At 39.6% G+C, this 27,107-nt stretch overlaps 1 protein-coding gene across 7 annotated transcripts in view; it reads right to left on the reverse strand.

Moving 5' to 3' along the window:
* The window catches only part of PAFAH2 (platelet activating factor acetylhydrolase 2), a 1,159,086-nt gene that overhangs the window by 308,314 nt on the left and 823,665 nt on the right, over positions 1 to 27,107 (reverse strand). For all 7 annotated transcript variants that reach the window (XM_044060057.1, XM_044060056.1, XM_044060053.1 and 4 more), the window contains one exon: positions 13,143 to 13,234. In XM_044060057.1, coding sequence (XP_043915992.1) covers positions 13,143 to 13,234 — 92 coding nt within the window. The remainder of the gene's footprint in view (positions 1 to 13,142; positions 13,235 to 27,107) is intronic.

Genomic DNA, 27,107 nt, shown 5'->3' on the forward strand with positions numbered 1-27,107 from the left:
TTTTCATTTTTTAAACTTTTAAACCTTAAATATTAATGTCTTGTCCTAAGCCTTATCATGTATGTTAAACAACTATTCACAAAAATCTATTTATAAATCCTTGCTTAGAATAACCAATAAGGAGAATATATAATTAACTATAATGAATTGCTCATAATTTTCAAGCACAAGTCAGTATTCATTCCTTTTGCTAATACATATTTACTTATTTAGTTTTACATTTGTTGACATGGGTACAGCACTAATCCCAATGGGCCAAAAAGAAAGTTACAATGCAATATACATAAAGACAATACAGTATATTAAAAAAACCGGCAATGCAAAGTATAAAGTGGTGACACTTCAGTCAAACAATAATTTAACAGTACAAAGTTCTGGTCCCACATATATTATACCATACTACTTCTTCTTTCAGCTTTTCACGGTTAGGGGTCGCCACAGAGGATCACCTTGTCCGCTCATGACTGGCAGTGGAGTTTTACGGTGTTGAGTTGCCAGCCCGGCGCCCAACTTCCACAGAAGGCACACACTCACACCAAGGGCCAATTTAGAGTGTCCAGTCAACCTACAGCATGTCTTTGGGATGTGGGAGGAAACCGAAGCACCCGGAGGAAACCCATGCGACCACAGGGAGGACATACAGACTCCGCACAGAAGGCACCCCAGCCAAGGATTGAACCAGAGAACCTCTTGCTGTGAGGCAGCAATGTTAACCGCTGCACCACCGTGGCCACCCATATATTATACCATACTACTGAGTAATAATTCTAATGACATAATTCTAAACATCATTTAGCTTCAATGAAAAACAGCTGTGCAAGATGTTAGGTGTACTAGAAGCCCAGAGTACATACAGGTTTGAGCTGTTAGTTTTGTTGCATGCCTGTATTTTTTTGGAAATTTTGAAGGGCAAATCTTAGTGGGTAATATTGCCTTTATTATAGCATTTACCTTTTGTTTGTTGATGAGATGGGTATCAGCTCCCTCCTAAATGTACGGTACGACGCTGAGTTACATATGTGCTTAGGAATGGGCTTCCATATTTTGGAGGCCAATGTGCTCTGTATATTTTAATTTTTTGAATGGGTTAACTAGGTTTACAGCTGACAGTGAGAGTGTTCTCAAGTCATATACAAGTTGCCTTTCAAAGATTCTGCTTTCAGAGAATAGGAAGGATTCCATATGGATAAGTTTAAATATTATGAAGCCAGATAGGACAGCTGTTCTTTGGCCTTGGATAGGGTGTTGCAATGGTGCACTACCCACAGAGAGAGTTAGAAATTTGCAAATGTTGTTTGTGGTGGCTTGCTTGCATTTTGAAGAGGAGGTAATTAATGACAGTCAGTATTCCAGTTTTGGTAAGAGGACCCCCCCTTATCTACAGTGATATGGCCTTGTGGAGACAGGAAGTGTGTCATTTGTTTTATACCACAAAATAAATGTATTGATTTTATATTTGGTAATTTGAATATGGAAGTGGAAGTGGAGTGTGGGATCTATCAGTATTCCTAGGTTCTGGTAGTTTTGGACTGTTTCAAGGGGTTTGTTAGCAATGGGTCAGATGTACCAGTTGGAAGAGTGTTTTTAAAGCATTTGAGGGGAAACCAAATTGTATAGTTTTGGTTTTCTTGAAGTTTAGTAAATGTCTGTGCTACTGAAGCTAGTGATCAAGGTTGGAGATGCCATTTTGAAGGTGGTTGGAGTAGTCAATTTGAAGGAGTCTGGAGATATGGGAGTCAAGGGGGACCAGACCTGTAGATGATCACTCCATCTGCATACACTACCATTGGACAATTTAAGCAAGTCGGGGGGGGGTTCAGAATGTACAGGGAAGGGAGAATTGTGGAGAGGACTGAACCTTGAAGAATACTATTTTGGATAATGCTTTGTCTGTGAGAAACCTATGGAATCAATGAATAACTTGAGACTGAAGCTAGCATGTGGAAAGGGCGGAAGAAGAGGTTGGTCAACTGCAACAAAGGCCTTTGAAAGGTTAAAAAAGACCTTGAAAGGTCTATGAAAATGACTCGTATGCAGTTCCCTTTACAATGTTTTGTAGGATGTCATCTATGAGGGTATAAATAGCTGTTTATTGCATTACAGCTTGACCAGAATCAGTGTTGATGGGGGCACAACATTCTATACATTTGAATGTACTAAGTGAGATTATTACACACATTTTCTTTTACAAAGAATAGGAATAATTTGAGATGGTTTTAAAATCTAATAGAGAAGTGGGGTTACTTGATTTTACTATCAACTTTACTCCAGCGGCCTTCCATAATAGGTATGTTTTTGGGTCAGGCAGGTGAAGTACAGGTGCTTGAGTGAAATGAGAGGGAAGATAAGCTTCTACTATTGTAATGTTGCACTTGTTTACTTGAATATTTATGACTATCCATATGAGAGCAAGCCATCAGTCTGGGGAGAGGGGAATACAATGAGATTTTGTCTACTATCTGGTGATGTCTTTGGTGATTATAGATTTAATGGAGAAGGGGGAGTGAGTCTATGAAGTGTCCATTGTCTGTGGAGGGGAGTGTTGTTTATGGAAGGGTCAGTGTGTGGGATATTAAAAACCTCCTGCAAAAAAAGTTGTGGGGTAAGGAAGCCAGAGGGAGTGGATATGGTGACCTTTTGCGTGGGGTATGTTGGTGAGGATCTGCTTGCTATGTTTTTAACCAAATGCCAGAATTTCTTACAGTTATACAGGAATTTGGTTTGGGTAGAGATGAGAAGTTGAGCACTATGCAATCCTGTGGCTTTCTTGATGAGGTTTCTAAGGACTGTGCTGTGATCGTGATTTTCCTGTGAAGGAGATTTTTTTATCCATGTCTTCCATTCACTGTTCCTAGACTTGTAAAGGGCTTTTTGTTCAGAAGCTATCCATATGTTGTGGGGAGCCTTCAGGAGCAGTCTTAGGTCAACTGGTGCCCTAGGCAAAAGGGCTGCATGGCACCCCCCCCCCCATCCTGGTTTACCTGCACCAAATAAATACTGGAAAAGCGCCTCTGCTACAGTGCAGCCATCTAGTTGGCCTATGCTTAAGGCCAGCTATGGGAGCCTTACAGAGTGTAGTTATTAGTGGGAAGTGTTTGTTATGTACAGTGAGTAGGACTGAGGTTAGTGAACTAGCTACTGTGATGGCATCATTAAGGGCAAGGAGGTTGCTCCAGTTTTGTTGTGCAAGCTGGAAGTGAATACTCTGTATGTTCTTTTAGCATTTAGATCAAAAAGTGATAAGTCAAGACTGGTTTTGGAGTAGGTGGTTTAAGAGTAAATATTACTGGCCAGTGGTTGCCCATGGAAGGAGGGAAGATGGTAATGTTATGGACTGAGGACGGATCGTAACTGATTACAAGGCCTAACAGGGAGTAGTTAACTGACGCGATCTAGGTGTGCTAAGATATCTTCAGATTATGTATATTTTGGGGTTTAAGAGGTTGACATTGAAATCCCCTTGTATTATATTTTTGTATCTGTGGTATCAGTTTAAGATGTCTACAATCACAGTCTTAAATATGGAAATACTTGAGGGTGGGAGAAGGTACGCTGCTACTATTGGAAAGTTGTACTTGCTGTTTATTTGAATATTTACGCTTAGCCTGTTAGGGTTATGATCATTTGTTAAGAGGTTTTGCTTAAATAAAATGATCTGTATTTTCATTTAACAAGGAGTATTACCTTTCCTAATATTCTGCCTGGTGGAAAGTGGTAGCCAAGGTTGGATGTATCTGGTTTGACCCAGGATTTGGTAATGGCAATAATAATGAAATTATTTGTGCCTAGAAAAGATAGTATTTGTTCTAGTTTATCTACCATGCTGTCAGCAATCATCACTGCAATATAAAGTGCTGTTGTTAGTGACAGAGTCTTAGGTCCTGGGTTGAGTTCAATGTTGCTTTGTAAGAACAGGGAGTTGAATGACTGGTATAAGTTTGATGAGGAACTTAAAGAAGTTTTAACAGTGGGAGGTTTATTGCTGAATGTGTGTGTTAGAAGAGGAAGATTCGTTTTGGGTGAAAAGGAAGGATAAATTAGGGGGACTGTTGTGGTTGTGACCTTTTGTAGATTGCATGTGTGGACAGCTTGTAGAAAGGCAGTAGAGCACCTGAGAGAAGTCTTCTTTATGTTAGTGAGTGCCCATGGGTTTTGGTGTTAGCGCATGTTAGGAGGGTAATTTTCTGTTAATTGTTACAGTATAAATATTAAGAGTACTAATAAAGTGTTCTTTCCCTTTTTAATTTCTCCAAGTCTTTTGGTTTGCTAATACCATGATGGGAATGGACCCCATTCCTAAGTCAAAGTATGATTAAAGTTCATGAAATTATTGCTATACTACAAGTGGTGGCAAGAAATTCAGCTTTAACATTACTCCTCTCTCCCTCCCAGCCTCCCCTGAGGAAATGCCATCGAATATAACGCCTACAACTACCACTACAGAACAGGTCCTCAGTGTTCTTTCAAAGGCCAAGAACACTGCATTGATGGTCACTGACAATATCTCAAGCTATTTTCTAAACAGCATGACAGACAACATATCAGACCCTCTGGAATCACTATTTAACTGTACCGCCTAAACAGGTTTTGTGCCTCATGAATGCAGAACAACCATCATCCCTCTGTACAAAGGTGTGCCATCTATGGACCCTGGAAATTACAGACCCATAAGTCTGAACAGTCTCATATGCAACAGCATGGAAATGATCAATAATGACACCTCCAGACACTGGACCCACCCAGTTTGGTTTCATCAAAGGCAGGTAATGCCTACTCAACCTGGTGGACTTCTTTGAGAAGATTGCCAAAGCAATGGATGAGAGCAAAATGGTTCACACTATCTATGTTGACCTGGCCAAGGCATTTGACACAATACCTCACACTTGGGCATTGTTGACAAACTCAGGGGCTTAGGTATAAACCCTTATGTCACCTGGTGGATAGTGAAGACTCACAGACAGGACCCAGGAAGTCAGGACTGACTTAAAACAGTCCCTAGTGGTCATTAGCCTAGCACACACCTATGAACGTATAGAGTATTACACAAAAGGCAAGGGGAAACTTTAACATGGTAGCCAATTAGATCTATAAAACATGCACCCTTCAGTGTTTGCAAATAATGCACTGTCATATACATGTAACTGTAAAAAAAATCTTTTGAAATAATGTATTTCATTTAGGAAGAAATATCAACAATTATTTGAAAAGGTAAGATAAAATTCTTAAATAAGACCAATGCATAACAGCAAGTCTGTCATTTTGGCAGTATTTTCCCAATTGGTGATTTCTAGCTACATAAGTTTTTCTCTCATAAGGAAAGCACATTAACTATAGTTAAATACAGCCTAAGGTATTGCTGACTGGCTACTACTGGTATATGATGTAGCATTTAAAAATGCACACCTCATTAATTTGAGACTTTACACAATATTATTAGACTGCCTACAAGACAGTGAACTAGTACCAGATCTGAAAGCACAACTATTGAATACGATGCATTTACATAAGACTGGATTGTCAAGGAAATGAAATAAAATATATGCAGAGAATATAGTAGTGCGAAAGCAAAAATAAAGTGGGCAGGTGTCAGTGTAGGACAAGCATGTGTGTAGCATCATATTTCAGACTACTGGGGACTGTAAAGGCAAAAGTACTGGTGCTATACAAGCTAGAGTCCATACACACACTAATTAAAAGTACATAAAGACTATACATGCAAGTTATAGACAATACAAGCAGAAACAGAGCTGTAAGGCAGGCAAATATGGAAGACCATACAGCATAATCTGATGGGACAAAAATGACAAATGTGAAATACAGACATACAAGTACTCACTATAATGGCTAATCTTCAAGAGGGTCTTCTAAAATGGGTTTATGTTCTGGAATTTCTTCCTATGCTTTATCATCACACACAGTTGTTTTAATTCCTCTGCAAGGAACATAATATGTGAAGGCAAGACCTGTCTGGACCTAACTGGTATTCTTTCAGTTGGTCTGGGGGGCATTCACTCCCCATACTCTCTAGTTCTGAATAATACCCTTCAAAATATTAAATAATGTACTGTCAAACCACTGCAAGCTTGCAGTACAGATGCTGTTCTAATGCAAAAGGGGATGGAGGGGAGGGGAAGGTATCAGCTGTAAATGACTCCTCAAATATTCACACACATGGTGAAGACTCACAAAGATGCAACATCTTACCTAGAGGGGGGGCTCTATGCTATGAGTGTACATCTACAATGAATAATGTGCAGTAGGACACAACAATCCTTGGAAGGAGGAAAAAAAGTGAATACTCTGCAGACCAGAGTGTTCAGAGAAAACCTGTCCCTGGACTGGCTGCCAAGGACATAATGTTTAAAGAATGTATGAAAAAACAACCAAGTGTCACTTGTGCAAATAGTCACCATGAAGGCACCTCAAAAGTAGGCACCAGAAGCAGTGATTCATCTGACAGAATGATCTCTGAATCCATCAGTCAAGAGATAATCCAAACACTGATGGCAGAAAACAGTCCAGTGTGCACACCATTTAGACAAAGTATGCTCAACAAAAGTGAAATCTTCACATCTCCGTCCAGGCAAAGGAAATAAACTGATCCATCTTTCTAAAATTATGCACACTTTTCAAAGTAGAACCACAAACTAAGGTGGACAATCAGAGTATAATAAATGCTCTTGGCCTGTTCTGTGTACACAGAATAAAAAAAAACATTGTGATATAAAGAATGGTCAAGAAATGTTCAGTTCCTGAACAAGATCAAGCAGGTCTCCTTATGTATAAGGTATTACCACTCTGAAATCTGGTATACTAAAGACACTACCACCAGAAAGTATTTTCCAGGACAAAAAAATGTCATGTTCAAACAGACAGACGGTTCACATGGAGGCTGTATAAAGACATATGTCAGTCATGTAATTTAGGTATCAGTGTGGGCAAAATGATTCATGATGCGAGGCCTAAGTTATAAAATACCCTCAAGAAAATGACTGACTAGTCTGTATTAAGCCACATTTCTGCTTTAAACCACATCAAAAAAACAAAAGAGCTGGATCTCTGGATGTTAACAAGTGAAAAGCTGAGACCCACATCTAACAAATGCCTCAGGCAAGAAGGATAGTCTTTCAAAAGAAAAGATTCTCAAGGAGTTCAGCTGACCAAATGAGGAATTTCTTCCACCCTACCCTGCAAGTAGCTCTTGCAGTCAGTTTCCTTGTGATGCCCTACATTTCTTGAGAATTCAGCCAATAAACCTGGGAGACCAGAGAAGCTAGTAGACCAGCTGGATTTTGAGGTATAGATGGCCCTCACTTCAAGGAAATGAGATCCTATTAATTTCACCTGAACTGGGCTATCAAGTTCTACAAAACACATATGACTGAGAAGGCAATGTCCCTCAGACCACCAGGAAGTAATGAAGTTGACATTAGGTTTACCCATCCTAACAGTGTCCAGAATGTTAGATGGTAAAGATTAAACCTTGCAAGTAGACAGGATCTTCAAATCCAGGGTGATGTCTCCAATGCTGACTCATATGTGCTTAAAAAGACAGAAGAAATTTGGAAGAACTGCATCCTCTCATGAAGTAAAGAGCTCCACCTTTTTTTGTTGGCTACAGAGTTACAAAATCAGTTTTTATTTATATATATATATATATATATATATATATATATATATATATATATATATATATATACATACATATATATATATATATATATATAAACAGAATTGTATTTTATAAAAGATTATAAGACATAAGAATGAAGTTTGAACACAATAATAATAGAAGCATAATCATTTAACCCAGGGTATAAAAATACAATTCTGTTTTTTATATATATATATATATATATATATATATATATATATATTTTTTTTTTTTTTTCTACTTATCATAACAGTTTCTTATTTAAAACAATTTGGTATATTTATACTTCTGGTTTTAGAAGATGTGAGTTTTAAATGTATTTAGTAATCAACCAATTAATTGTGTTGACAGTCATGTGATTTTTTTGGTGGGATATTTAAATGTGGAATGTATGTTGATTCACTTGTTCCTAAAGTCGTCTGTGGATACATTCTGACAAAAGTGCTAAAATTTTTTCAATAAATTGCATTGGTTTGGTCTTTTGTGTACTGGCTCCACTCCTGGTTGATTGTTTGGTTCCCAGTTTGTGACTATGTCTACATTAGGTGTTGGTTCTAGAGTTGGGGCTGTTTCATAACGCCCAGATCGAGTGGAAGCCCTTACTGGACAAGTTGGGCTATTAACACAGTCGGTACAGCAGCTTACCTACCAGGTTGCTGGATTGGCAGCACGGATGGACACTGAACGTGCTGTTGACTCTCAAACTGTTGATATTCCTGCAGGACAAATTCATAATAATATGGTCTCCTCTAATACATCCATTTCTGACTTCACTGTTACACCAGAAGTATTAAGAACGGTTATCTGTGAGTGTACGGTTAAGTTATCTGAGTGGTTTCAACAGACTATTGGCTTTAAACAAGATGCTCCAAGGGGTAACTATACTTTGTGTGAATCTACTGAACATCTAAAAGACAAATTACTTAAAATAAGAAAGTTACAGGTCAAGAACTGTTATTTCATGGAAAGCATCAAGGTGCGGAGAATTCCTAAGGGTATACAATATTGGAAATACCCTAATGGTCTGGTATTGAACTCCCCTTTACACACAGAATTAATTGTACTATTTGATCTTCAGGGTTGTGAACTTTTAGAGGTTCTAATTAAACACAACCAGGAGATGATCGGTGCATTAATTCATGAGGCTACGTATTTGGAGAGAACTATTCATGCTAACTTACTTTTTGAACAATACAAGGAGAATTCTGTCAACATTTTTTCTGCTGTTGACAAAATCATTGGGGATGTACAACTTCGGAAAGAAAAAAAGTTTGAGCATGACTGGCTTGATTATGCAAAGGGATTGGCTTATCCTAAACCCTTGGTTACTGTGGTAACATCCAATGAAAGTGCAGATAACTCCGGCCATGATGATAATGACATCGCACACGCTGGCCCGGCCCCTTTAGGTCCAATCCTCCCCAGATGCTCGGAGAGGATCAGGAATCGCTACACCAACAAACAGAATGCATCGAGGGGAGATGTGAACATAAATGGGGGCAGTGTACGTCAAAACTGGAGGAGAACGGATCAGAACTATGTTCGTTGAACACCAATATGAGCTTTGCAAATTGCTTTTCACTGGTTTCTAATGATGAAGACTGAGATGGCTTAAACATGGTTCAAAACACGCTAGGTGACTTTTTTATTTTCAACTATACAAGTTATGTTTTTGGTTCTGATATGGCTGCCTTACGTAAGGGCTTCAATTTTGTCCCAACGTCACACACAGATTTGATTACTGATTTGAAGCTATTTTTACGCAAAGTTAAAGTGTTATTTAAAGATAAGTTTGTTGCTGATGTTATTGATGGATTTAAGAGAAGAAGTATATTCAACCCACCTCTTCCCCTCCCCTCTACTTATTTTTGAGAAGTTATGTGACTTTGATTTTAAGTCACTTTTATGTAAAAGCAGCGCACTTTTGGTTGGAAATCTTTCGGAATGTGAAGCTGGATTTTTGAAGCAGTTGTGTCAAAATAAGACTATTCGGGTTATGAAACCCAATGGGGGGGGGGGTGTTATTATGAATGTTGACGACTACTTACATAAAATGTTTTTATTCTTGTGTGACAACGATTTTTATGAGGAGACTTAATTGAATATGGTGAACATTGCATATGCCAGAATAGATTGGATACTTCAGGACATGGTGGACCAAGGTCAGACAGATGTGAGCATTTAGTCCTTTTTAGAAGTCAAATTCCTGATTATTCCTTCTATTTTTGGTCTACCTAAGATGCATAAAGATTTGAAGGAACCACTTGTTGAGACCGATATTTAAGGCTTCCAAGTGCAAAACTCATTATTTGGCTAAATATGTAGATTTAAAGCTCAAAAATTTGTTGAATGGGTATCCACACATTTGCAAAGATTCATGGGATTTTTTGAGTAAGTATCACAAATAAGTTACGATGATGAATATGTTTTTTGTACAATAGATGTTGTTAACCTGTTTAACGTCATCCCTCATGACACTGGACTTGGATGGCTCTATGATTTCTTAGTTGAGCTGGATGTATTTTCCAATAATGAAATTGCTGTTTTGGACTTGTTTATGGAATTGGTCTTGAAAAACAAATTTGTCTACACAGATGGGCACTACTTCCTTCAAAGGAAAGGAATGGCGATGAGGGCAGCATGTGCCCCAATCTTTGCCAACATCATTATGCTTCAATGGAAGAGGAAATTTGTACTAAACAACTTTGGGGCTACTCCCCCTTGGGCATTTTATATGCATTTCCTTGATGACATCATTATTGTTTGGAGGGATTTTGAGGTCAACCTACAACTTTTTATTGAATTTTTGAACAAGACTACTGATTTCTCACCTTTACTTTTACACATAGTAAAACTAACATCTCATATTTGGATGTTAAGTTATCCAAGGATGTGATTCAACAAAAGGTTTGTTAGCAACATTTATAGAAAACCGACACACACTGTTTTATGCATTACGACAGCTGCCACGCCTTACATCATAAAAAGTGAATTGTTAAGGCTCAATTTGTTCGTTTATCTAGGATAACTACTGAGCATGAATCTTTTCTGGTGGAAGTCAAGATTCTTACTGACGTGTTTTTTAACAGAGGTTACGCTAAAGAGTTGGTTGAGGCATTATTTTCTGAAATTAAGCAGAAAAAAGTTACTGTTTTTTTATAGACCTTTGCTTTGTGCTGTTGGTGACAATTGTTCTACAACAGTTTCTTCTGATGTTGGTATACCTGTTAAAGCAGACTATTCTTTGTCATTTATTACAAAATATACTAGAGTGTAGGTATATTCATCAGATTTTAAGTACACATTGGCAGATGCTAACTTGCTTTAATGAATTTACAAATGTATACCAAAGTGGTATAAAAACAGTGCATAGGAAGGGAATGAGTTTTAAAGAGATTTTAGAATCCCCTGATAATGGCGATTTTCTGATTTCCTCGAAAAAGAAGGGTACCCACAAATGTGGACATTGTAATTATTGCAAATATCTTACTGAACTTGACAAGATTTATGTGAATGGTATTTGTATTAGGACAAATTTTCATTGTAACTGCAACACTGCTGGTATAGTTTATTTGGCTCTCCGTCAACAATGTAACTGTTTTTACGTTGGGAAGACCAAAAGAAAATTCAGAGAGCGTATTTATGAACATATTTTCGATATCAGGAAAGGTAACACCAATAATGCTTTGTCCAAACATGTTTCTGGTAACCCTAACCAACAGTTTGGGTTTGTGGGCATTGATACTGTTATTAATAATGTTAGGGGTTGTCCTTGGAATGATCTGGTTGAGTTGGAAGAACAATGCTTGTGTTTACCCTGGGTTAAATGATTATGCCTCTATTATTAGTGTGTTCAAACTTCGTTCTTATCTCTTATAAGCTTTTATAAAATACAATTCTGTTTTTTACATATATAATTACTATCATAACAGTTTCTTATTTATAACAATTTAGTATATTGATACTTCTGGTTTTAAAAGATGTGTGTTTTAAATATATTTAGTAATCAATCAATTAATTGTGTTGGCAGTCATGTAATTTTTTTTGGTGGGGTATTTAAATGTGGACTGTATGTTGATTCATTTATTTCTAAATAAGTCTGTGGATACATCCTGACGAAAGTGCTAAAATTGTTTCAATAAATTGGATTGGTTTGGTTTTTTGTGTACTGGCTCTAAATTAGATCATGTCTTAACCCATAAAGGAGAACAATATTTATTATGAGGAGTAGAATCTGCAATAATAAACAATGTATTTGATATAGCAATGAAATAATACAAGTAAAAACCAGGAACTGCATATTTTATATAACTTAGCCTTAAGCAAATTGATTTCATACAGAACTAAATGAAATGTAATGTTGTAGATTTTTTGCTGTTAAGGCCTGCAAACCACTCATGTTCAAGCTTTTTTTCTCCATCCCAGTGCCCTCGTCTATTGCCAGGTCCATAGCTCTCAACCTTTCATCTCCAAAATGTGGAACACTACCTCTTATAATGTGGGACAAATAAGCAAAATGTGAAACACTTACTAAAAGCTTACTATCAACTGCAAATAGGAATCTCACAGGATAGTTAAAATGTGTTACTTTATACTTATAAAATTTTATTTTGATGAATTAATATGATTCAGTATTATTTGCCATGCAGATCAGTTAAAAAATTTCTAAACACTGAATATGTGGGAGACCCTTCAATGTGGAAGAGAGATGATCGACATTTAAGGCTCAAAATGAGGAACATTCCTCATAATGAGGTACAAATGAGAGGTATGGTAAACTCTGCCAGCTCCTCCTTCCACCCTGCACTTTTTCCGACTCAGGGCTGGGGATGGTGGACATCTTAATGGTATCCTGGGGTGGTCATGCTGGTGACGGCTTCTGCTGGGGGGGGTTATTTAATAACCTACCTTCACCCCCCCACACACCTTTCAATATTCCACTGGAGGGCTACTTCCTCTAGGGACCTTATAGTTAAGGCTTTATTCCTCTGCACCACCACTTATGTTTATTCTTAAGGAAGAACAATAACAACAAAATGATATCACACAGAACTTAATTTATTAAAGAAACATTTCTATAACATTACAAGAATATCAGGACAAAAAATCATGTAGGTTAACTTATCTCATGTGGAATCTTACACAGTATATGGTTGGCTTGATATACATATAAATCTGCATCAAACAAAATTCTTGAACTCATTTGACATATTTTCACCTATTCTTTTAAGTATTCTGCACTTTTATTTTTCATTATCAAGGCACAATAAAAAGTAAAGAGGTATGAACTATGTCCTTAGAAAGCCATTCACTCTTGTACTATGGTACCACCACTGCAGCAAATGTATTTTAACTAATGCTGCACAACAAACCTATTCTAAGGATGGAACTCCATCCAAAACAGAACTCCTTTATGTAACAAAACAGAGCTATTTTACACAATCCATATAAATTACATAGACATTTGATAAATAAGGTTAACACTCACTTGAAGTCATCATGTTTCTTCTGCGCCAGTATAGCTGTAGCAGCACCAAATGAATGTCCCATAACAGCAACATTGTTGAAATCAATTCGACCCTAATGGATATAAGCACACTGTTAAACAAGGCTTTCACTAGAGGCAACACATACAAAACACCATGTGGAACTTTATATTTTTTCACTGCATTCAACCACCTCCGTTCTCTTATCCTCTTTCTAGTATATAACTGCAGAAATCAAGTTCACTACTTATCCCCTTTATAAGACACATGGTACCACTTCAATTTGCTTCTACAGCATATGTAGGAAAAGGCTTTTTGTGGTGACTGTAAAAATACTATCAACACACTGCTTCAAAAGAAAAAAGGAAGGGGTCCTGTGTGCAAAATATAACTTAAGAACAGAATATTGTAAGCACTGCCCTACACTTGGCAATTTTTCTTTAAAAACTTTGATTACAGTGTTTGGCAGTCATAATGGATGTGCAGGATGTCCACTGGCTCTGTTACTGCTGTAATCTGAAATGACATTCAGGATAAATGTCAAAGCAATCTGACTACTGATAACTAGCTTCAATCTTCTTCTTGATCACAGTGCTGCCATTCAACAGCCTGCTACTTTATTTGTAACCCACTGCAGTAAAAGGTTTGCAAGAAAAGTGACAAAGTATGGAAACGTATGTGTATATAAAGACTGGATGCATGCATACATGTATATAAAGGCAGCAACTGAAGTAGAAAGTTTAGTTTTTCACTAGTATAAGATGCAACAAATGTAGCCTGGAAAGACTAGAAGACAATTGCAAAACCTTCCCTACCCAGTCATATCTTGATAAATATGTATGCTGGCTATCATGTTAGCTAACGCATTAGAGGGTTGGTAGGTGGCAGAGACAATGTCACTACTGGCAAAATAGAGGCTACAGACATAGAAGCACCCCAAAATCTGCAAAAGACATAATCGCTGCTAATCCTGCCCAATTTCTCAGTCTTCCATAGCTGCTTTAGTATTACAGGTCATTATTATAGATGATTACATTCCCCATTTATTAACTTATTCCATCCAATGAAGCTATGGAAGTTTGCATTTTAACTTTCAGTGGGTGGAGCCTACACTTTTTGATAGAATCAAAGAATGATCTCACATTTCAAACAAATGTTCCTATCTCTGGAACCAAAGGGGTTACTAAAGAATTATAAATGGCAAACCCTTCAGCATAAACTATTTTTATAGCAGTAGTGTTCTTTATGTTCTAGGTCTTAAACTGGATTTTATAAGTAACAGTAAACACAGTAAGTATTAAGTTTGTAATATTTTGTAAACAACTTACAACTATCTGAATAACCACTCAAGTTACACACAAACTGTTAGCGGCATTTTGTTTATTCAGCCGAGAGCTTTCACGTACGGCTAAGCATTTCTGTCTGTGCTAATTGGTTGCTGAAATATTTAGGAAAAACATGACAATTATGACAATATAAATAAATATCATTTGAAAAAAAGTTAATGTCTGTTTACCTGCACTAGACACTGATCAAATATTAATACTGTTGTGTTTGCCACTGTGTAAACTTTAAGATGAAATAATTTAGTAAACTAAGTAGCGTAGCAGTTAGATATTATAAATATAAGGCTGAAATTAATTCTGTTGTAAATATGCTGAAAGATAAAGCATAGAATAAAAAGTTTGCTTGAATATATGTACAGAGTTTAGCAATGTAAAATGTGCATTCATACTGTATGTATAACAGACAGGCTTCTCTTCACAGCATCAGGAAAAGCCTAACAAAGCAATATTGGACATGATTTTCTCATGTTTGCAGAACAAATATCTAAACTCAGTAATACGTGATGTTTTTCCAGTAGTAACAAAACAGACGTTTCCTTTCATTCTTCTGTTATTCTGACTGTGTGCATTTGTGCATTTTCACATCAGCAGAACTGCTGACAGTACAATAGAAAAGTCTAAAAACAGACATTATGTGACTTCCCACAGAAGGCCAAAAAACAAACCAAGAGGAAATAATCTACGTGCATGACTAGCACTCTATATAACAACTGTTGTAATTCAATTATGTGAGAAAGGGACAGAGAGAGGTATTTTGTAGAAGTCATCATTCATATCTGAAATGAAGGAATACTTTGTAAATATATGCTACAATCTAACAGAAAGAGTACGTGTCGTTTGTTATAAAATAAGTTATTTGTAACTGTGCTTATAGCTGCAAAATATACTTCTTTATCAGTGTGCAATTTGAAAGGCTTGGTGCTTTAAACAGACTACAGATGGAGTCATGCAAAGCTCTGTGTCTCTGATTTAGCAGTAAACTGACTGTGTGTCTTAAGAAGACTTTGGATCCAGCATAGCATAGGAGCAGAGCATGCAAACTAAAATAAAATTTTCCGTAGCTTTGGAATTATTAATGCAAATATGAACATGCAATATTTGATGCCTAGAGGTGACAGTAAAGTGTAACTGCAGAAACACTTGGAGGCGTCACTCGGATCGAATGAGTTAGTTTTTTCCATGCTTTTTCCTCATTACCATCCATGCAGTCTGCCACGTGGTTTGTACTTCGCCAAAACATGTTATAGGCAGCAACTGCTCAGCTTTCCAAAGTTGAGAGATGTGCACCCCCTTGCTTTATTTGCTACAAGGGTTACCAATGTGTACTTTCCAACTACTAACATTATTTACGAACACAAAGAATGTTGTCCCTATGCCACTGGGTGCAGCTGATGAAAGACAGGGTAGTGGGGCAGCAAAGTCATCTTTAGCTCAAAGGAGGATGAAGTTGGGCTGAAATTTTTGCTGCATGCCCTAATATAGATGCTTTAATTTGCCCATCCTGCGATATGTTAAGTCTTATTCCTGAACCATGTGCAGCTTACACTGCACTGATAACCATGATGAGCTGCAGAAGCAATGAGCCCATTCTAGGGTTTCCCAATGCCAAAGTGCCAGATGCACTTTTGCCCTACAATCTGTGCAAGGCCATCTTGATAACTTTGCTGCCACATTCCTGGAAGCAGGCAATAACTCATGAGCAAGCTGCTGTTTACATAACACTGTGGGATTTAGGAAGAGAGCCAAGAAAGTACAGTTTTGTACCTACCATAAATGTAGATGTTCGAGTGCTAATACAGCTGCAGTCATAACAGATGGGTTCTCCTGCCATCAGGCAGGTCCTCGGTCAGCCGAATTCCAAAGTCTAGGTCCGGCGTCGGTTGTCGTCGCTTCTTCCCTGATGTCAGTGTGACAGGGGTATAAAAGAACCAGCCAACGCCATTTGCTTCAGTTTTTCTTGCCCCAGATGTCAGGTGCCCACAGAAGGAAGGCAATACATAAATTTGTGTAATAAAACAATGCAATATAATCAAAATACAGTAGTTGCAAGCAAATACACCATAAATGAATACCCCAATCAAGTTGTATGAGGAGGTGTTAGCCAATGGACCTGTCCCAAGAGGGGAAGGACGGAGGGAAACCTGGACTGCAGCTGTATTAGCACTCGAACATCTACATTTATGGTAGGTACAAAACTGTACTATGTTCATCGTGCATACAGCTGCAGTCATAACAGATGGGTAGAATCCGAAAGCTAAGAAAGGGGTGGTAGGCACTAGGTGGCACTAGGAGGAGCCAGAATGCCCTGCAAGACTGCAGTGGCAAAGCCTGCTCTAGATTTGGAGTATAATGGAAGGTGGTAGTGCTTGGAGAAGGTATGCACAGAACTCCAAGTGGCTGCTTCCAAAATATCTTTGGTAGGAACTCCTCTGAGAAAAGCTGCAGAGGTAGCCGTGGCCCTTGTGGAGTGAGATCTGATGCCTGTAGGTACCGTTTTGCCATGAAAAGAATAGCAAAAGCGTATGCAGTGGGCTATCCATTTTGAGATAGTCTGTTTAGAAATTGGCTTTCCTTAAGCTCCTATAGCATAGGACACAAAGAGCTGATCTGATTTCCTGAAAGGCTTTGTTCTGTCCAAATAATAACGCAGTTGTCTGTGGATGTCCAAGGAATGTAGTAATCTCTCCCCTTTGTTTTGAGGATTAGGATAAAAGGTAGGTAAGTGTATAGCCTGATTCAAAGCTACCCTGGATACCACTTTTGGCATAAAGGACGGGTTGGTTCGTAAGGAAACTCTGTCCTGATGGAAGATGATGAAAGGCTACACAGCCATGAGAGCTTGTAATTCCGATACCCTACGAGCTGAGGTAATAGCCAGAAGGAAAGCTGTTTTCCAGGACAAATATTGCAAATCTGATGAGGCGGCTGGCTCAAAAGGAGGCAAGGTCAGTTTTTCTAGAATGAAATTGAGATCCCAAGCAGGTATTGGTTGTTTCCTTGGGGGTTTTAGATTCTTAGCCCCTCTGAGGAACTGCCTTAAGAGAAGGTGAGAGAATAAGGGTGGATCAGTGTTGTATCCTGCAGAAATGGCTGAGGCATGGATTTTGATGGAGGAGAAAGGAAGTCCACTGCTTAGCAGCTCAGCTAGATACTGTAATATTTAAGGTAAATTCAGTTTTCCAGGATTCTGGCCCTTTTTCTCATTCCAGACACAAAACCGTTTCCATTTTGCGGAGTAAGCTTTTCTGGTAGACGGCCTTCTGGCCTCCAAAATGACATCCTGCACCTCCTTGGAGAGTAGGGTCTGTTGTGATGCTAAGGAATCTTCCATGCGGCTAGATTGAGTGTTTTTAGCTGACTGTGAAGAGTTTTGAAGCTGGAAGAGGCATTAGAGGCAGGGTCCATGGTGGGGAATGTGTCAGGCTCCTCAGGAGTGGGTACCAGTGTTGTCTTGGCCAGTCTGGAGCAATGAGAATCATCTTTGGTCTGTCTGCTCTGGTTTTTAATAGAACTTTGGGCAGCAAAGGAAGAGGTGGGAAGGCATAAACTGTCATTGATGTCCAACTGAAAGAGAGAGCGTCCACTCTCCAGGCCTTTGGATGAAAAATATTTGAGCAGAATTTTGTCAATTGGTGATTTTCGTGGGAGGCAAAGAGATCTATGTCTGGCCTTCCCCATGCTTGAATTATCTCTGTAAAAACTTGAGGATGCAACTTCCATTCGTGTGGATCTGTCATATTTCTGCTTAGGTTGTCTGCCAGCATGTTTTCCTTGCCTGGCAAGTACTGTGCTTGTAATTCGATTTGTAAGTCCAGGACCATATTCCAAAGTGACATGGCCAGTCTGCATAGGGGGTATGAATGGGTTCCTCCCTGTTTGTTTATGTACCACATTACTGTGGTGTTGTCCGTCCTTATCAAAAGTTGACCTGGTTGCAGGAGGTCTTTGAAAGCTATAATAGCATTTATTACTGCTAGCATTTCCTTTTGATTGATGTGTAGGTGTTTTTCTTTTTGGGACCATTTGCCCTGAAAGCACCGATCTGTCATGTGTGCCCCCCAGGCGTAGTCCGAGGCGTCTGTTGTGATGACTTGCTTTGCTTGAGGCTTGCTGAATGGGAGACCTGTGTTTGCTTGGCATGCTTGAGCCCACCACAGAAATTCCTTTTGAAGATATGGAATTAGTGGTATTATTGTTTCCAGGCTGTGGCTGTGTTGAGACCATAGGTTTTTCAGGTACCATTGAAGTTTCCTCATATGCAGCTTTTCACATGGGATAAGTAAGATGCAAGATGCCATGAATCCCAGAGCCTGCAGGATTTTCCTTGCAGTCAGCCTGGTGCAATTTGCTAGTGTTCTGAAGTATTGAGTTAGTTGCCCCTGCTTCTCTAGCGTGAGGTAGGCCATCTGGGTGTTTGTGTCCAAGTTGGCACCCAGGAAAATTATTTTCCGAGAGGGTATTAGCCTTGATTTCTTTTTGTTGACTGTGTATCCCAGAGAATTCAACAACATTATTACAAAAGCCAGATGTTTCAGAAGAATGTGCTTGCTGTCCGCTTGGATCAGGCAGTCATCCAAATAGGGGTATATTTGTATCCCTTGAAGTCTGCAGTAGGCAATTACTGATGCCAGGCATTTTGTGAATACTCTGGGCGCAGTAGATAAGCCAAAGGGCAATGCAGAGAATTGATAATGGGTTGAACCTGCAAGAAATCTGAGGTATCTTCTGCAATTTTGTCTGATTGGGACATGCAGATATGCCTCCTTGAGGTCCAATGTTACCAGCCAAAACTCCTTGCCCAGCATGGGAAGAAGATGCTGTAGAGTGAGCATCTTGAATTTTGGTACGAGTAGAAATGTGTTTAGGATGGATAGATCCAAAATAGGTCTCCAATCTTTTCCCTTTCTTGGTACCAGGAATAGTCTGGAATAAAAACCTTGACCTTGTTCGTGCGTAGGTACCTCTTGAATAGCTTTCATGTCTATGAGATCTGAAATTAGTGTTTGTGCCTCTGCCCTTTGATTGTGTGGCAGTTTTGGCATGCCTCTCATTTTTGGAAGGGTGTGAAAATGGAATCTGTATGTCCAGGAATCATTTGTCTTTTGTGACAATATGCCAATTTTTTGAAAATAATGCCAGTTTTCCGCCTAATGGTGCTGCCATTTGAGTCTTGCTTGGCATGCAAAGGGGAAAGTCATTGGGCTTGCTTTCTGAATGGTTGCGAGTTATCCTCACCACCTCTTTGTGTAGGAGCTTGCCATTGTCTGCCTCTAAATGATCCTTGGGATTGCCCTCTGCCCCTCGGGTGCCTGTATCTACCTCTTTGGGGTCTGTCCGTGGCTGGAAAGGACCAATTTTTGGAAGGCCAATTTCTACTGAAACATGGGGGTTGTACCTGTAGAAAATCTTTCACTGTTTGCATTGATTTAGCCTTTTCCTCCATTTTCCTTAATACCTCCTCAGCATTAGCACCAAATAATACATCATTTTGTAGAGGGGCATCTAGTAATTTAGCTTTGACATGATCTGGTAAGGTTTGTTCCTTGAGCCAGGCATGCCTACGTATGACTGATCCTGTAACAGCAGCTCTACATGAGGCCTCTAGAGCATCAAAACCACATTGTAAGGTATGTTTACCCACTTGTTCTGCACTATGCATCAAATCCTGCAACTCCTTCAAGTCTGGTTGTTCAGGTTGTGACATTTTACTTCTCAATTGTGATAACAAAAACTGTTGGTACTTTAGCATATGGAACTGACAGTTTAATGCCTCATGGTTAAGGTGGCCGAGGTATATACCTTTTTTCCCCACCTTTCTAAGGATCTGGAATCTCTCTTGGAAGGTAATGGATTTTTAGCAGTGGAGTCCTTAATGCCCTTGGGGCCATGTGAGATAGTTTCTGGGTCAGCAACACGGCTTTTGTATAGAAATTGGTGTGAGTCAGGAACCCTGTAGTACCTGTCAGGCTTGACTGGGGCTGGCGGTAGAGAATCCGGGTTAAGGCAGGCCTCCGAGTACACATCATCTAGTATGTCCAAGACAGGAGGTATAGCTAGAGGCCTGTGCTGAGGTAGCAAGAGAAATTCCCTAAGCCTTTTCTTGGAATCTGAATAATCTTGGCCTTCCCATTGGAAGTGTTCCCTTAAGGTATGCAAAGTTTCCCCAAATGAGTAATCCTCTGGGGGGGGGGGGGCAGAGGGGATGGACTCCTCAGCATCAGAATCTTCAAAAGGGGAGTAAGAATGTTCCTGTTCATCAGAGTGCTCTGAAATGATGGAGCCCTGATCAGAGGAGGGGGATTCTTCCTCCACTCTGGGCCTTTTGTCCGGGAGGGGGGGTTGTGAACTCCTGATAAGAGTAATCAAATCCTCAGCCATTTTAAGCATCTGTTTTTTAGGCATGGGGCCTGGAGATGGGCCTTGTGTAGCCTGTCTCTTAGAATGCATGGCTGCTTTAGACAAAACTGGAGTCACAGTATCCGACGACATGATATAGTTAAATTTTTGGCCAAAATAATGCTGGGCGAACTCTGCCCGACGCTTTATGGTGCGTTTATTGAATGTAGCACAAAAGCAACAGACCGAGACGTCGTTGTCTGGGCCTAAACAAGGAATACAGAGGGAATGGAAATCCTTATGTGGTATTTGCTTCCCACATGAAAGACAATTATTAACTTTGTCTGACATCGGTCTGAGGCAAGAAACGTTTCCCCAACGGGGTACTTAGCTTTCAAGAAGACTTCGGTTGCAAAATTTTCGTAATTTCAGGAGCTGGCCGACCGGCACTTGCAAACTGCTTCTGCTTCGGGCACCGCGCAGCAAGAAAGACTGAAGAAAATGGCATCGGCTGGTTCTTTTATACCCCTGTCGCACTGACGTCAGGGAAGAAGTGACGACAACCGACGCCGGACCTAGACTTTGTAATTCGGCCGACCGAGGACCCGCCTGACGGCAGGAGAACCCATCTGTTATGACTGCAGCTGTATGCACGATGAACATCATGAGGAACTACTCCTTACAAATCCTGTGACTTCAAAAAGTAAATCTGCAGATCTTTTTTCCTCTCAGGCAGATAGAAGGCTGATGTTGCCCTTTGCCACTAACAAGCTGATCAGATCAGTGATTTGAGACATAACAAAGGCAACACATGATCAGCCATTTAATACTACATTTCCAAGCCAAATGCTTGTGTTGTTTTATACAATGTTCATCATCAAGCTGTATGTCAGTCTGTGGGAGGCAGAAGAGTACGATCTGATCTCTTTGTGCATCTACATTTTAACCACCTATATCCTTCAGTCTGGCATTCACCCTTTTTTTATTTTTTCATCATCCTTCAATCATCAGTCCTTGCAGTCATTGCACAAAATCATCTTTACAGCCATAAGGATTTTTGCTTACTCCAAACTGTGTTAGCCCTTGTGGCAGACCGACATAAACACTCCTCACAATAACAGTCAAAGTGATATGTGGCAAGGCATGTGCATCTTTTGCCCACAAGGTTACCTATGGATAACACTTACCTCTCCTTAGTGCCACGACTGAAGAAAGTGAGGCTGCCTTCCCAAGGATGGGCAAATTGGTGCTGACCATTCACTTCCACCCTTCCACAGCCAACTACTCCAGTTCCTGGGTCACTAAGTGATACCTGATCTTTTGGGTTACAATCAGACTATCTTTTTGTGCTATGGATCATACCAGCTCAGTCTATTTACATTCTACCTTGGTTACACAGGTAAATAAAAGATGTGTGTGAAAACTATGGTTGTGTAAGGATCTTTTCATAATAGCAGATGCTCAAGTAGTCACAGTCTGGAAGTTTGGCCAGTCTTTTAGAACTTGGCACCCCTACCATACAGTTGGGCTGACTACACCTCCCTTGGGGATGTCTGCACTCTACCAGTGTAAAGGTGTCATTATACAATGCCATATTTAGATCTTTTCTTGCCCCTCAGAGGCAGGATCACAGAAAGATCCTACTCCCTCTGCCATCTGCCACACCTGAAGTCAGCTAGGAAAACTATTCTAGGCATCTGGTCCTTTTAAGGAGTCTAAACAAAGGGGGATCATAGATGTAAAGGTGGGGGTAAAACAGGAGTTTCAGGAAAGTGAGAGAAGAAAAGGGCCCAGGAAACCACCACGGCCCTAGGATGCCATCAGAAAAGGAAGAGTGGATGGATGGAGGGAGCTGGTACTGAATCATGTTAAACATCAACTATTATGGTAAGTTCCTTACAAAACCGTACTATGTTCTTAGTATCATTGCTGCAGTCACCAGAAGAGGGATAATTTCCAAAGTCTTTCACTCCCCAGTGGAAGGTGGTTGGCTATGGACCAGAGCTAAACTGGAGATGCACCTGCAAAATGGCAGAGGCAAATCCAGCCTCGACTCCAGACTGAATATGAAATCTACAGTGTTTAGAGAAAGTGTGCATTGAGAACCATGTTGCCACTTTGAGAACGCCTTGGGCACCCCCCCCCCCCAAAAAAAAAAACCCAGTGGTAGCTGTTGTGATCTTGTTAGAATAAGATGATGGGTTGTTGTAGTGCTTTGGCATGAACTATATAACAGAAGGATAAGCAATGACCTATCCATTTGGGAATCGTTTTAGACACTGGCATCCCCTCCTTGACTGTAGGCAAAGGAAAAATATCATGTTTCAGGTTATGTGAATTCCTATCCCTCATTGTGTGGGTTAGGGAAGAAAACAGGAGCTTGGATAGTTTGATTTAGGGACACTTGTAAAAACATCTGGCAAACATACCCTACCTTTGTGGAAGATAATGACAGAATATTTGTACATCAGTGCCTGGAACTAGGGCATCTTTCTTTCTGAAGTAACAGTTATGAGAAAAGCAGTCTTCCAAATAAGATATTTGAGGGGGTACTGTAGCTGCTGGCAAAAAGTGAAGTAGAGTTAGTTTCTCTAAGATGAAAACCAGATCAACATCTGACACGAGCCCTTTAATTTTTGAGATGTAGAATTTTAAAAAACTTATACAGTGGAGATCACATGCTATTAGGGGGGGTGCCCTGGGTAAAAGCAGACCAACATGTCTGAAAGATGTATCTTGACAGAGGCACACTTGAATCCACAGCTAAACAACTCACATATTGTAGAACCAGACATTCTTCAACCAGTACTTTAGTTCTGTATCTTGGCCCCTCTTTGTCACTAGACAGAAAATCATTTCACTTGGCCTTTAAGTTTCCCACTTTGTATTAAGCATGTCCTCTGAGTAAAGTTGCCCAAAGGTTAGTAAGATCATATCTTCTGCTCCGTTAGTCTGAGTATCACAGAGTGTTGACATGGCAAGGACCATTTGAGCTACATTATGTGGTTCACACGACAGGGCAGCAAGTATGCTTTCTCCCTTGCCATTTCTAGAAAAAGGAAGAACTAAATAGTCCTTGGTATGAAAGAAGTGATTAGTATAATTACTGGTCTATTTTTCCTTACTTTTTGAATTATAACAGAAACTAAGGGTATGTGAAAAAAATAAACATATAAAAACATACATACCCAATTCAAGCAGAAGGCATACAGTGTCTATGTCTGTCTGTCTACAGAATTTCTGTAGTCTGTTGCTCAGTGAAGCAAAGAAGTCTACCTCTACTACACCCTACCATGAAAGAGGTCCTGAAATGTATCCCTGTCTGGCATCCACTTATAAGGGTCTGCCAAGGTGCTATTAATTTGTCCATGACACCACTGAGAAGGAATGTAAGGGACCCTTAAAGTCATTTGTATGTTTAGGGCTTCCTTCTAAGCTGTCAGATGCAACCTGCAGATGGTATAAACATGAGTGCTCTCTTGTTTGGGAACCACACAACTGTGGTACTATCTATAACCAAATGCAAAACTCCTGGATTCCAGACTTTCTGGAAAGCTTTGAATCCAAGATCATTGACTTCCTTCAGGTTTATGTGCCTTTTATTTTCCTTGGCACTCCATGTATCCTAATTCTGAGGCCCATTATATGAGCCACTCAGGTTGTGAGTCAGACATCCAGAGTCAGGGGTGTCTGAAAGGCAGCCCTTGACTGCTCTGAACTTTAAGAATGTACCATTCAGATTTGTTTTTTATGCAAGGTAAAACTGCATTGGTGTCCCCAAAGGCAATTCAAAGTGCTGCTATGAGTTCCTCACGCATTCTTCATATGTAACCTTCTAAAGGTACCACTATAAACACAAATGCCATACAACCCACAACTCTCAGGAGTTCCTTAGACACAGTTCTGCATGGTAATATTACAGAACAATGCAATAAAGAGTTCTGCTCTTTCCTTTCGTAAAACCAAACTCACACTCCATCTAGAAGGGCGTATGAACATCACTGATCTGGATGACATCAAACTGGATTTGTTAGGCTCAGAAAGAACCTCAACTTTTGAAAGCATTCTAGGGTGTAAGCCATGGCCTTTTACAGGTCTTCCTGGGACTGAGACTACATGTGGCAGTTGTCTTGATATACAGTAGCTGTAAATGAATAATAACCCTGACTTTATAATCAGATAATACTGGAGAGAGAGACTTTGCAAATACTCTGGGCACAGAAGCTAAACCAAAGAGCAAATCAATATGCTGGTAATGTCAGCTGGACAGGAATAAAACTTCAGGAATTCTAATCAACTGTTTATTTTCTATGAATGTACAATTTCTAAATGGTTGTCTCATGCCATTGCTTTTTGTTACTCTCACCATAACAATACACTTCCAGGCAAAGTCAGGGCCCACTCCAACACAGCTTTGGCTAGTTCTGTGGCTTATGGAAAGTAATGCTCACTAAAACTACAACAGCGCCAGCAACTAAGTTACCTTTGCTCACCTTTGCAAAGTACTACCAATCATAGGTTCATAGGTGTGTACTAGGCTAATGACCCTGGAGTCTTTTACAAGCCTAACCCATAGGATTACCCTGGCATCATGCCACCCGACCTTAGTTCCCAGAGCCTCTGTCGAGTAAAGCCACTGGAGTGATCCCCGGGGAGAATTTTCCGTTTCCCAGATTATTTCTCTGATCCAGAGCAGGCTTAGCTTGGACTGTTCTCCAGGGGGCTCCTAACTCTGAACCACTTTTCTAAGCTCTGGTATTTGTCCCATATAGTTTACTCTACCGCAACAGTGATCTAATGATGAAAATAGTACAGCTGTGTAATTAAACTTACTATAACTGAAGATATTCGAATAAATCACTGTTGCAGTATGAACAACCTCCCTTCATCTCCCGTCTTTTTGTTAGGTTTTACATAGGCTGTGAATATTTTTCCTTCCCCTTTCTCTTACATATGCCTAGCTGGCTGGGCTGTAGCCTCCCTTACTCTGAGGCAAGAAAACTTGGAAGGTTTGGTTCCCTAACGACTGAATTTATACCATTCTTCTCAAGCTATACAGCAGTTAGGATGAGTGGAAGGTGCCCTAAACCTTTGGAAGCTATCCAGTCATGCAGTCTTGGGAAGGGAGTATCTCTCATAAGCTTAGGCTACTCTAACAATGATCTAATGATGAGCATGTTGGTGCCCTATGCTGTAACTTGCGATATATTTTCTTCCAAGAAAGACTGCTAGCAGTTCTCATAGGATAGGCATTCATTTTGCCTACCTAGCTTTAAGAAACATAACGCCTTCTCGGATTCAGCTGCATGACCCTAAAACTTCTTTTACAATGTATTTCTTACTCAGGAAGGTACATGTTAACATCTAACAGATGCCAGTCTTAGTTTTAGCATTTATTTTTGGGAGCTGATCAGGTGGTTTACTCCATCATATTAAGCAGAGGCAGTTAGCTATCTATGTATCTACTACAAATCCTGCTTATGCTTATGTTTAAACACTTATTCACTTTTGCTTTGATTGCTTACAAGTTTTAATGTTATTTATTAAATAATGTACAGTTCCAAGAGTCAAGTACTTAATAAATAAGCCTAAACCTTACTTCAGCTTGGCTGAAGAAGTGGCATTTGGATCCGTCAACAATGAGAACTCTCGGTGGACCACTTTATGGTCTAAGATATTCCGAAGGGAGGCAGAAATCTAAACCTGGGCTGCCAACATTTCAGGAGAAGCCCCTTTCTACTTCTACGCTGATTACTCTATCTTGAATCTCAAAAAATGGATCTATTTCATCCAGTGGAATTTACACTGTTCCTAAATCAAAAGGCTTTGTTGCAATTCCTAGAGATGCAGGATATGTGACTCAACATTCTGGTGTACCTAGGTCGGGTCTATATCATTTGAGCAAATTCTTAATTGAACGAATCGCTATTTGTCAAACTTAATTAAGTGAAAGCTCAATTAAGCGAATGTTCACTTAAGCAAATTTTTCCAGGGAAAAGATGTGATTGGCAGTCATTGGGAATTTGCCCTTTTCTCCACTGTAGTGTGATCTTGGAGTTGGTATATTTAGTTAGGGGAGGTGTAGGGGGCACAGCTCCCCACCCTGGAGGGTTTGCAGGGTTTTAAGATTTTCTTTTGTTTGTTACGATTGGGAGGGGCAACTGTTTTTCCCTAGGAAACTTTTTGCTTAAGTGTGCTTTCGCTTTATTAAGTTCGACAAATAGTGATTCGCTCAATTAAGAGTTTGCTCAAATGGTATAGACCCCTTATGTCATACAGAGTTCT

The sequence above is a fragment of the Protopterus annectens genome, chromosome 1.part2, assembly GCF_019279795.1.
Source record: "Protopterus annectens isolate FY-2018-M chromosome 1.part2, PAN1.0, whole genome shotgun sequence".
NCBI lineage: Eukaryota > Metazoa > Chordata > Ceratodontiformes > Protopteridae > Protopterus > Protopterus annectens.